This window comes from Amblyomma maculatum, chromosome 5 (assembly GCF_055883805.1).
Source record: "Amblyomma maculatum isolate TAMU_Amacu chromosome 5, ASM5588380v1, whole genome shotgun sequence".
Taxonomy (NCBI): domain Eukaryota; kingdom Metazoa; phylum Arthropoda; class Arachnida; order Ixodida; family Ixodidae; genus Amblyomma; species Amblyomma maculatum.
This window is the reverse complement of record NC_139348.1, coordinates 46,463,386-46,475,959: the sequence shown is the minus strand read 5'-3', so window position 1 is coordinate 46,475,959 and position 12,574 is coordinate 46,463,386. Positions and strand designations below refer to the sequence as shown.

General features: G+C 45.3%; 1 protein-coding gene across 1 annotated transcript in view; it reads left to right on the top strand.

Annotated features, from left to right (window-relative positions):
- LOC146188235 (uncharacterized) overlaps positions 1–5,613 on the top strand; it is a 140,991-nt gene extending 135,378 nt beyond the window's left edge. Inside the window, exon 3 of the mRNA XM_084603696.1 lies at positions 117–5,613. Coding sequence (XP_084459822.1) covers positions 117–1,970 — 1,854 coding nt within the window. The 3' untranslated portion in view covers positions 1,971–5,613. The remainder of the gene's footprint in view (positions 1–116) is intronic.
- Positions 5,614–12,574: the final 6,961 nt, after the last annotated feature.

Genomic DNA, 12,574 nt, shown 5'->3' with positions numbered 1-12,574 from the left:
ACTGTATAGCAGTTTGAACACCTTGCCATAGGCCACTGATAACCAGTGTTAGGTCTATCCTTTTTCCACCCACTAAAATTTTCGCGTCTTCTGTTGTTTTTGTTTCACGTACGCAGGCCCGGCAACCATGGCTGACCTTTGTGGACGTCCGAGGAAACCTGCGCTTCAACGAGAGCTCCGGCTACAAGCTCAGTTCACTTCGCTGCTCGTACGTAGCGGCGGAGCGAGACGGGGACGATGGCATCAAGTACGGCGACCCTGTTCCCTTCACCTGCGACGGCACTCCGCTGCCGTACGACGTCGTGTACGTTTCGTGTCGGAATTTCTTCGAGATTCCCATCTACTCTAACGTTCACGCAGTGCTGCGAATTCCTAAAGCTCATCACCGGCAGCAAAGCTCACCACAAGCACGTCGGACGTCACCAAAACAGAAAGCCGCGGACTGGACATTAGGGTCGTCGTCGTCATCACCACCGCACAACTCTTCAGAGCTTCCTAGCGTCCTGGTCTTTGGTCTAGATTCAATTTCCCGACTGTCAATGATGCGCCTGCTACCGAAGACTTACACCTTCCTCGTGGATGCACTGGGAGCGGTCGTACTTCGAGGCATGAATAAGGTTGGCGACAACACCTTTCCTAACTTAGTGGCATTGCTTACGGGTAAAGAGGCCTACACGCAAGTCAAGCATCCTGGCCCGAAAGGAGAGACCTTCGATGACGTCCCCTTCATATGGAAGGACTTTAGTCGCGAGGGTTACCTCACGCTCTTTGCCGAAGACTTTCCTGAGTATGGCGTTTTCAACTACCTCGCCCGAGGGTTCCGGAATCCGCCGACCGACTTCTATTTTCGCCCTTACAGTCTCGCCATGGAAAGTTCGTTCCTCGTGAGGACAAGTTCGAACCTGTGCTTCGGTAACGTTCCGAAGCACAAGCTGCAAATAGACTACGTTCGCCGATTCATCGAGGTTAACAACGGATCACGACCGTACTTTGCGTTTTCGTTTCTTGTCGAGATCAGCCATGAGTATATGCAACAGGTCGCCGCGGCCGATGAAGACATCGTCGACTTCCTCACGTTCCTGAAAGACGGTGGTCATCTGGACAATACGTATCTGTTCTTTCTCTCCGATCATGGACATCGGTTCGATTCGATCCGCGAGACATTTGTTGGAAGGCTCGAAGAGCGACTTCCTTTCTTTGCTGTCAGACCGCCTTCCGGATCGCCCTGGCTGAAATCAACTCTACTTAAGGATAGGGACAGCACTGTGGACTTAAGATTGGGTGGCGCTCCAGGACACGTTAATACAAACGCGCTGTTGAAAGCACTTAAAACGAACGCTGGCCGCCTGACGACGCCTTACGATACGTACGAAACATTCAGGGACATACTGTCTCTAGGCCTAACAGGCCGCTTCACAGACTCGTTCAAATCTAGTTTTGGCATTAGTCTGTTTAGGGAGGTGCCACGAGACCGTACGTGTGATTTGGCCAAGATTCCCGAGCAGTACTGCTCCTGTGATGCGGAGGAACCCATGGAACTGTCCAGCAAGATTGTGGAAAAGGCGGCGCTGGCTCTTGTCGCCAAAGTTAACAACCTTCTCGAGGTCGGTTTAGGCAACGAGTCCATACGATGTGCTCGACTGACGATGCGGAGAATTCACGACGCCCGAGAGGTGTTCAGCATTAAGAACTCGCCCGCGTCGTTCTCAAGTTCCTCTTATTCGGAAAATTCTTTTATCGGACGGGCCTCCGCCGACGCCAGTGACGCTTCCGGTTATGTTCGCAGGATTAGGGTCACGGTCGTCGTGGACCCTAGCGATGCCATGTTAGAAGGCATGCTTCTTTTGCGTGCCGATCAACATCTTTTTGTCTTCGACGACGTAAGCCGCATCAACAAGTACGGCCGGCAGTCGTCTTGCATCGAGCACCAGACTCTGAGGAAGTATTGCTACTGCATCCATAATGAATAGTGACACACTGCCCGAAACTGGCCGTATGCTCTGGTGCGGAGGAATTTCGGCAGCTTTGGTGCGTGCACCCTATATGTGAAGAAGTGATATTCGTGAGCTTCTCTTTAGTTCACTGTCATGTGATGGGAAAATTAGTATCGTGATTGTTTCTAGTTCATGCTGTTATTACTCTATTGTTTTGCAACTGCGCATTTCATTTTCACGGTGACGAGCTTGCACATCAACCCATGTTGAACTTTTGGTATTTATGCTTGCAAGGCTGGCAGAAACATTTTGCGCGGCTATTATTATCTTGATATGAATTTGCCGTTCGTGTCGTAGCTGTGCAGTGAAACTGTACTTTTGGCAACGATTCCTACATTGTTTCTGATGAGCTCACGCTGAGGCCTATCCAGTGAAGGAGAATATTAGGGAATACAAGGAATATATGGAAACATGTGGGAATACAAGCAAGGAGTACAGACAGCCCCCCCAAAAAAACGAGCGCGTTTGACAATGTCTCAGTATGGGCGTGTTGCTGACGCGCTTGGCGCTTTATTTGAAATATACCTAGTTGAATTTTTCCTGGAAGTACCTCAGTACCTCTTTAAGCCATGTTTGCATTCGTGTGTTCGACAGTGTTTTCACAGTGTACATTCTCGCACGTAGGGACATCGGACAATGTAGGATGAGATCCTACTTTGGGAGGGCACAATACGAAGAGTGGGAGCTTGGGAGTGCTTAGACGTTTTTCAAGTTCTTTGAAAGGCTGATAACGTAGCTACAATGATGATCACTTGTGAGGTGAATATGACACCATTTTACGCATTTGCCTGTTGACCCCTGTCTAGTATAATCCGAGCTTACAGATCCAGGCCCACTAAACTTGGCCTCTCCACAGCGATCATCGTGGACTCATTGTTCGTGCTTGGTTTTCAAGCTTTCGTTTTATGTGGTGAACGTGCGTGCAAGGAGACTTTAATCATGCGTGTTTGTTGAATATCTCAAACAAACGGAACTCTTTTTCTTGGAACAAAGTGCAAGTCCTAATTAAGTGTCAAGTTTTCTGTAAAAAAGGCAGGCTGTTTTTTGTGCTTGTGTGCGTGTGTAAGACCTTCAAGGCGGCAGCGTGTTGTTTCCTTGTTCATGGATCGCTGGCGATCTACAATCGCGAGAACCTTGTGTCTGCAGTCTCGGCTAGCATGCGCCCGCAATCAGCTGCTGGCAGCAATCAGCGGTTTCATGTGTCGTGCAACGATGTGCGTTATGAAATATGTTCTCCGGAATGTCTTGTATTTCATTTTTTTTCCTGCTTCTCTTTTATGTGAGAATGAGTGCTCGCCTTCGCGGCCATTTGTTTTGTTCCCGTATGTTAGCTGCTTCAGCCGCGTGGCGTAATAGACCTGACGTGGATAAGGTCCACACAGTTTTTGATTCCTTTGCGAGTACCCAGATGTTTCCATCGCTGCTGTGTGGGTACTTGGTAAGCCTTGTAGCAGTTACTTAGTCAGCCTCTTTATCAGGGTCTCCCATTCTGCTCAAAGCGCATGCGACGCCTTGACAAATCCTTTGCGGGTCCGTCACTGAATGCTAATGCTAGTTTCTACGGCGTACAAATTTACGCATCTTATTGACCACAATGCCTCTTAAAGCGGATAAACAGTTGTAGCTGTCGGACTTTTTAGATGGAATCGGTTATGCTTGTCCCCTTCCCTCGCAAATCGTGTCCTTCACTGGATTGTGTCCGTTGCGAACAATCACATCGTTCGCTGCTTAGAGGTTCTTTTAAAACGCGGGTATTCGCTCTTCGGCGACATTGATGTTTGACATATAAGTCAGCACTTATCAGCTGCAAGGCGGCACTGCTTGCATTAAGTCTTACGCATTCACGGAGCCATCGTAATGTCTTCGTGGTGTACAAACGATGTACACCGATGTACAAACGTTATGTAGGTTGGCATTGACTGCGCTTGGCAGCAAGGAAGGCGTTCCGATTAACGTTGGTTCGTTCCGCGCCACCTGCCAAGCTTTCTTTGGAACGCATTTGGGCCAAGACTGACCGAGATGCCTAATGACCACCAGCACCGAGATGCCCCTGAAGGAAGCTGACATAAAAGGGAACAGAGCCACGAATAGCAAAGCCGCGAGATCGGCAGATATTGCAAGATAAGTTTGACGGAAACTAAACTAGAAACATACAATGGGTGATGAAAAGGTTTGTACACAGTCGTGAAGTTTGAAATGCTTGGTCGGGTTGCTTGTCGACTTCAGAATAGACTAAACTGTCTGTGAAGATGACTCTAACAATTCACATGTAGGATCATGGCACTAATGGTGCTGTTCGCCAAGCTTTCTAAATGACTTTTCGACTAGCCCTCGGCTGTGTTTGAGGAAAGACACGGTAACGTGCACAGAATATTTTCTGAAGTCAGTATCTGTTTGCGAATTGCACGTCGAGCAGCACAGGTTACCACACCCCGCCAGAGTAGAAGATTCGGTACGTTTTTCCCAAAACCATTAGCACTTTGCTCTGAAATCGCGACAGATTGAACGCTGTCGTTGACCGTTTTTTGATGGTTCGTAATGAACGTTATCTCTTTTTAAAGAGTGCGTTTAGACGGCCAAACCCTACCGCTTGCCGGTATCCCGGCCCTTTACTGTTGCCGTGACAAATGGCTGTCGGGAAAGATGGTGGATTTTGTGGGCTGCGGTCGAAAGTGACTCCGTTTGTCTGACTAATGACATGTCTTAGAAAGAGGCCGAACTGTTGCTTTCACACAAGCGATAAAAGAAGGCATGATACTGCCACGTTCAAGAAAAGCAAACGGTTCTGAACAGGTTTTTACAAAACTGCATTTACTTCCGAGCATGAATTTCGTTTTTCAGAGGTAAACTTGACCGATTCAAGGGAGAGGCATTGCAGTGTCGAGAAGCTGCTGACTTTTCACTGGATGTTAAAAACTGTGTCGCTCAGTGTGACTGTGTTCATATGAAAAATCAGCGCGCCCAGTGAAGAGCCCGGTATCGCAATGGTTTTAATTTCTTTTTTAATGGAGACGATGAACCACTTAGGTACACTCAACAATATTTTGACCACTTTTTAAAACATTACAGCGAGCAACAATTCAAGTAGCCGCTTGTTATCGCTACTTGTGATAGCTGTTCGTCGTTCGCGTTATTTTACAAAATATATGCTTGCGATGGGAAGCATATGTTTCCCAAAAACGCATGGCGCGGAAGATAAGCTTGTGCCTCCAAAGGAGTAGCAAGTATAACTAGTATCAATTACATAATGGTTTGTACAAAGGGTGGCTGTGCTGGGAATATTGGCATCGATATCCTTTTTTTTTCCTCTTAAGAAACTCCTAGCACAGTGGAGAGTGCGGCACTTACGCCTTAAGCTAATGAGCTGCACAAAGACAGTGTGCTAAATATGAAATTTCACTGCAATTCAAAAGTTTATGATGTCATCTTCAATGAAGGTGTGACAGCTGTAAGGTGAGAACAAGAAAGTTTCTGAGCTATCATTAATAACAGACTGTAACATATTCTTATTATTCATGCCAGCTTCATCTATATGTGTAACAATCTCTCTACATATTTCTCTAATCTGCTTATCACCATGGCTCGAGACCGTCGGCAGTTCCATAGATTTTCCCTTTACTCATGATAATGTGTTCATTTGCATACGCATATAAGTAAGCAAGCATATACATTGGATAAATATACACTATATACCCAAGTTGAACCTTGTGTACCAAGCCTCTAGCTAGCGCGTTTGCAACAAGAGTTATTTTGAGATAAGCCCCAGCATTTTGCCGGCTGTTCCATGGGGCATGGTATACTGCCACGAACAATCACCTGTGAAATCTAGATCGCATTTTTAGTGCACATAGCCTAGATCATGTTTCCCGCACCTCACGAAAGTTGACCCTTATGCTGATTTAAAGGAATGGCGATATGTATGTCTAAGTGTGCAAGAAACAAGTCAGAAGCGTACATGGCAACGAGCTTGTGCCCACTAGGAAGGACGTAATTGCTCGAATAGTGTGAAGCTGTGTCCGCGGCGGCATGGTTATGAACGACCATCACTTGCACGTCGGTGGCCGAACCAAGGTGTCTTACTTGTAGTGGCAGATTACCCCAGTGTGCTCGTGTTTATGGAGCACGAGGCGAGGATTAACTTGAGGATCTGGATAGCTAATCGCAGACACTCATGAATCAGGAGAGAAAAGGACAATTTCGGAATTACAACTGTTGCGGCTTTATGAATGGCGTAATAGAGCTGTTTGATGGTGCAACTTTCGTTTGTAGTGCTCGGATAAGCCAACATTAGATATTAGACCGGAATGACGACAGACGCATTTTCTGGTGTCCTACAGAAAGTCGCAAATAGCACGTTAAAATGGCGCGTAATGACTTCACACTATGGCATAAAGACATGAACTGGTTACCCGATTTTGGCCAAGTACAGCAGAAATGTAAATGTTATGAGTGTAACAGAAACAAACACAAAAACAAACACAGATCGTGCTGACGACCGCATTATACGCTGAGCAAGGGTTTGAAAGTGATTGGTTGGTTATGTCATGTTGATGAAAACTTAGGAAACAAGGCGAAATGAACGCACAAAAGGATCTTAGTCATGAACGAAAACGAACTGGTTATCTATTTACTGACTGGCCGTGAGGCAGGCATGCTTTGAGCAACAAGGATGAAATTGACTCATCGTTCGAATGGACACTTCTATACGCGTTCACGCCAAAGTACAAAAAGACAAAATATTTGCAAACTCGCAAGCAATGGTGTCTTTCCTGGTTACCAAGATAGACGTGTTTTAGTACACCTCATACACTCACCTCATCAGGGTATTGTTTTCGTTGTTACGCTTTTCGTTATTGTAATTAAGAGATAAATGGTTTCTCACGATGGCATAAAGGTAGTACTAAAGATAAGAGACTAGTCAGTGTTGCCCTCTTCATTTTCGCTTATTTTCCTTGAAATATGTTTATTCATAGCACACGTGAAATATTTACCTCGCGATAGTAATCTTGTTGAAAGGAACAGCATTTGCTCCAGCCTAGGCTGAACTTTCAATACTAAAGTTAACAGTGGCAAGAGGTATTAAGTTCGCCGTGGTTAAGGATTTCTATTGGTTTGCTATCCGGCGGACAAGAAGTCATGTAAATTCAGCTTCAGAGGAAATGCGTTATCTTAGCTAGTTGAAGAAAGCATTGTATTTTTGTTAAAAGATGCGAGCATCTGCAGGGTACCGTTGTAGGGAAAATACGACACGGCAGGGAAATTTTATAGTGAGTAGACCAATATTAAAAAAAAAATTTCAGAATAAACGATAAAAGCAATGATTCATAAAAGCCGGGGTGGTACTGTGGTAAGACGCCCGACTACTGTCCGGAATACCCGGGTTCGTACCCGACCTCGGCGGCTGCGTTTCGATGGAGGCGAAACGAAGAGGCGTCCGTGTGCTGTGCGATGTCAGCGCACGTTAAAGATCCCCAGGTGGTCGAAATTTCCGGAGTCCTTCACTACGGCGTCTCTCATAGCCTGAGTCGCTTTGGGACGTTAAACCCCACAAACCAAACCAAACCAAATCTGTTAACACAAATTTCGAGAACCGTCAGGACATCTTTTCCTCGACTGACGAATTCCAGGGCTCATTTTGTTACCAGATATAAACGAGAATATCTATCAGTTCTGGGCTAGTCATCTGGTCGGTCGCGCAATGGCTTCTCCTGAACCAATTCCTAGAGACCTAGTCTAGCGCTTCGCGGGCAACAGGTTGGCTGTAGAACATTTATTATTAAAAGCAGACAGTTATTTTTCTAATGGATGACTGAATGTCAAGCAAACCATAAGAGTACGGTTTGTAAACGGCAGGATGATGCAATTTGAAACGGCGGAATAAGGTTATCGTTAGGAACCAATCCGCAGGAATTGGACAGGAGAGGAGACAACATAGGGCGGTCATATCATTACCATGTTTTTGTTCCTTGTAATGTTCCAGCAACTGGTCTAAAACCACGTTTTGTTAAGGAATGAGATCGCTCGATTTTGACTTCTTAGATTAATCTGAAAGGGTTACCTTTGGAAACAAAGCGATGAAGGTTATTAAAAGCGAAATTTATAATTTATTTCATTCGTGATAGAGATATTTTTGAAAGAACTACTGAGTAGACAAACTCGACGTAAGCAACGCCAATCAGGAGCCCAGCTCATGTTTGATGTATGCCTTGAGTTAGAAAGGTACCGCACTATTTCTACCGTATCGGAAATCATGGCGGTCATTTATGGTCGACATCACTTGAACCAGGGAACCTAATATTGTTACAGCTTACGAACCAAGTAGGATCCTCACCGTTCTTCCGCATATAAGATCCTGAGCGGATCGGCGGCATAAACAAGTACATGACATCTTATTTTTGCTTATCTCGGCAACTACAGCAGTCGTGCAAACGTTTGTACCATGTTCGCAAGGACACGTGGTGGCCAGACGATACGTTTATGTCAAGACACAAAAAGTAACGTTTTGTGATCACGGTCATGTTTGTTCTTTTCTTTCGGTGCACTAGGAGTGTACAGTAGATGGTCGTTAAAAACCTCCTGCCATGAAATTTGTGCCAAAGCATAACGATATCGAACAATCGACATCACACTACAAACTGCAATGAACAGCTTAGCAGCACAAGAATTTACGCTTGTAAAAACTCGGTATGTTTGGAGGATGGAAACTAAGCGTAATCACTTAAACACTGCGTCACTGGAACTGCCACACACTCGCTTGCTTATCGGGCTCCGTGTATTAATCATGCTGCGCATGTCGTATTCAGTGTGTGCCGATGCCGGCAGTCCCTGTTAGATTTTCATGACGACCCTCTATCGCCTCAACCGAACAGGCTACACATATGTAGGAGACATTCGGCATTTATCTCTTATTTCCTGGATGTTTAGACTATCCGCACAGCCGCACTGTTAATAGGCGTTGAGGAGTGAAATTGACAGCGCTGGAAACACGTAACCTTACATCGTTGCGGAAACTGTTTGTAAGATCGGTGTAGCAGCGTCATCATTGGACAGTTATAGGTGCAGCGTTGCTACTGGATCCAGTCCTTGAATGGCTGCGCATGTGCAAGTCTGATTATTTGAGCATGGTCCAGATTGGATAATGAATGAGGGAGCACGTACCGTGAGCATCGATTTTAGGGTGCATTATCTTTTACTTTTGCACCAGACAGCCTCTATTGCGTTTGCGCTCGCGCGCTTGTTGCCTCGTCGCGGCTACGAAACCGCAACTATTGGTGGCTCCATTTGAGAGAAGGGACCGTGAAAAGCTGGTCACTGGAGGAGGTGGCACCATGTTCGAGTCGCGTCGGATGCGAAGTTTGGAGATGATTTTTTTTTTCGTTTCGCACATTATTTGCAGGAACAAAATGTAATTGATCAGAGTTTCGCAAGACAAAATACAATGGACTGGGAAAGTGCGCAGGGTATTTTAAGCTGTAAAATATGAGATAATGCGGATACTTCCTTTATGGTTTACCGGATGATTCCTGCACTGGCATTATTATGTAAAATGTTTACTGATGGCTAAATGTACTTCCTGTGCAAACAGGCAAACTAGCCAGGGTTACGAAAATTTTGAGATTGTCTTTGAAGGCGTCTTTGAAGGAGAGAATCACTGGCATTGAAATTTCTTTGTCATCTCATAATATGTCGAACAATGAAATATTGGTCGGATAAAAGTACACTTTGACGGGACGAAATTTTTAGTGAACATTATGTTCGCGATTAATTTGCAATGCAATTAACAAAGAGTAAGTGGGAACACGCGAGTAACGCTTAAACAAACATACTTCTGGCAGCTTTCAGGTATATACGAGGAGCAGCTTACGCATGCTTGTGCACATAATTTATCAACCACGGGCTGCCGCAGTCAAAGAATAATAAAAACCTCTGAAATTCAGGATCCAGCATTGCGCTTCGTTGTTTTTGTGTATACGCTCAAGTGCTTCAATATTCTGCAACAATGTGGCTGCATTTCAGTAAGCTTGTAAACAGTGCGCAACATGAAACATGCTCCGCTGAAGAGACTACCTAAAGTTTGTCACACTGATTTCTACAAGACAAGTTTTAGTTACCAAGCTACAACGAAAGCAGCACCACTTGCAAAGTAAGTCATTCCGTCTATATAAGGGGCGATATGAAATCTAAAGCGCCGATTCGATGTTCGTTACAAGTGATTTATAATTTAGCAGTTGATAGAAGTGGCATTCATGAGTGCTCTTCGGGGTTTCAAACTTCTAAAAAACTTCCTCATAAGATAACTAATGCTGAACTCGGTGAAAAATAAAACGAAAAATTTTCACGCGATTCTTTGATGCCGCTGTTCTATCTACTCTATGGTAAAGTGTTTCCGCGGTTCTTCTTTTCCCCGTTGCTCTCGCCTCGCTTTCTAGACGTTGATGTTTCTGCACATTTCTGAAGCTCTCCATGGACAACCTATGCAACGCTTACCAGCAATATGTGTATGCCAAGAACGTGCTCAATAAAGGCACTCTTATATTCCTATTGATTCCCACCGTCACTTCTTTTCAGGCCGCGCCTTTTTCGGTCACGAAGAGGTACTTCGCGAAAGTAAGTCACATTGAAACGATGTCCTTCTGATATATAATTGTTCTTTACTCGAAACAGGAGTGAACAAATGTAACCCTAGTTTCTGTGAATTTTTATCAGCTCGAGTTCTGTGTACCATTGTGCCGTCGCCAGCATTTGAGGTTCCATTGCAGAGATCGCAAAGACTGGGGTCAGCACCATTGACCTTGTAAATTTAAGGCGACTACCCCATTTACCGTCCCGAACAGCGACGGAAAATGTTAATCATGTTTCTCAATATTACCTAGCGTGTAATGAGGTGCCACCGTGTTCGACGTTCTCTTTAAAGAACACTTCCTCCTGAACCGGAAAGGCCACTTCGTAATTCGGTTCCAAGATTCGCTTGAAATTTTTGAATTCATAATTAAACCACATTAATTGCAATGCCTTCTCCCCGGTAAAAAAAAAAACAGTGTTTTAAGTTACATTATTTTAAAACAGAGGAAACTAGAAAACCAAAACGAAGCTAGGTTCTGGCCAAGCGGTGAAACTGATGACACGAAGAACTGTCGGCTGCCGTCACAGGTTCTGTCGCATAACCGTTTTTGGGCGAGTTGTTTGGCTAAATTGGAAACAGCAATAATGAGGATAATTGTTTGTTTTAAATGAGCGAAAACAGGCTCGAAACTATGCTTCTACCAAAGCAGGGAATATCGACCACTGCGAGATTAGTGACGTCATGCACGCAACGTTAGCTGAAGAAATATTCGCGATTGAAGACAAAAAGGGAAAATTGTAAAATTCCTTTCTACTAAAACTAGCCACCAAATCCGAAGCTCCTGTTGCTCCACCCAAACCGTCAAGTACGCGAAGTAAGTACAATTCGAGTTCTGGGAATGTTCCTGCAAAACCATGGACTTACCACAGAAAAAATCCTGAAACTGACAATCACCGCTCATCAAACTATCGGACTCATCAAACGAATAGCGAACAGGCACAGAGGCATGCGAGAGCACGATCTCCGGCGCCTTGTACAGGCATTCGTCATCAGCCGAATGGTCTATTCACTCCCGTATCTCTATCTTACAAAGACAGAAACGGAGAAGTGGACGCACTCATTCGTCAGGGATACAAAACCGCACTTCACCTTTCGAAATATGCTTCTACCATACGCATCCTAAACATTTGAGTTTACAACACAATCCAAGAACTAGTGGAAGCTCATCGTAATGCTCAGATTAACGACTTTCCTCCACAGAGACGGGCAGGTTCATTCTCGCCGCGCTAAAACTACAACCAATTGGTCCACCCACTGAAAACAGCCCCCTAGTCCCCCAACACATCCGGGACAACCTTACCGTACAACCCCTACCTAAAGATATGCACCCTGCTCACAACAAGGCACGACGAGAAGCTCGAGCCAAAGCGTTACAAAAAGCCCACGCGACTGACACTGAAGCGGCCGACGTAGACGCGGCAGAATACAGTCACCCCACAGCATATGCCATCAGTGTGATTTCTTATAACGTCAATCACATAGTTTCTGCCTCTGTCAAAGCAAAAACGTCGGCAGAAGCCGAAGAGGCAGCCGTAGCGCTAGCCATCTCCTGTTCCACTGCCACACTCATTTTCAGCGATTCTAAACCCGCCATTCAAAATTTAGCAAGAGCGAAAATACACCGTCGCCCATCAAATCTTAACCTCTGGCTCCACAGCTCCTCGACCCATTCACATCGTTTGGGTACCAGGCCATGCAGGAAACCCCGGTAACGAGGCAGCCCACTCAATTGTTCGAGCGCACGTCCACCGAGTGGGGCATACCGAAGACTGGGGAAGCACGCGGGACAGACTTCTCACCTATCAAAATATAACACTTCACTACCGAGAACAACGACTCTTATATGCTTCACCAAATACCTCTCTACCAAAACCCCATCAAATAATCTGGCGACAGCTACAAGACAAAACCTTTTCCTCCCCAGCTTGGTTGGCCTTGGCAAACCCGGGCCGGTACG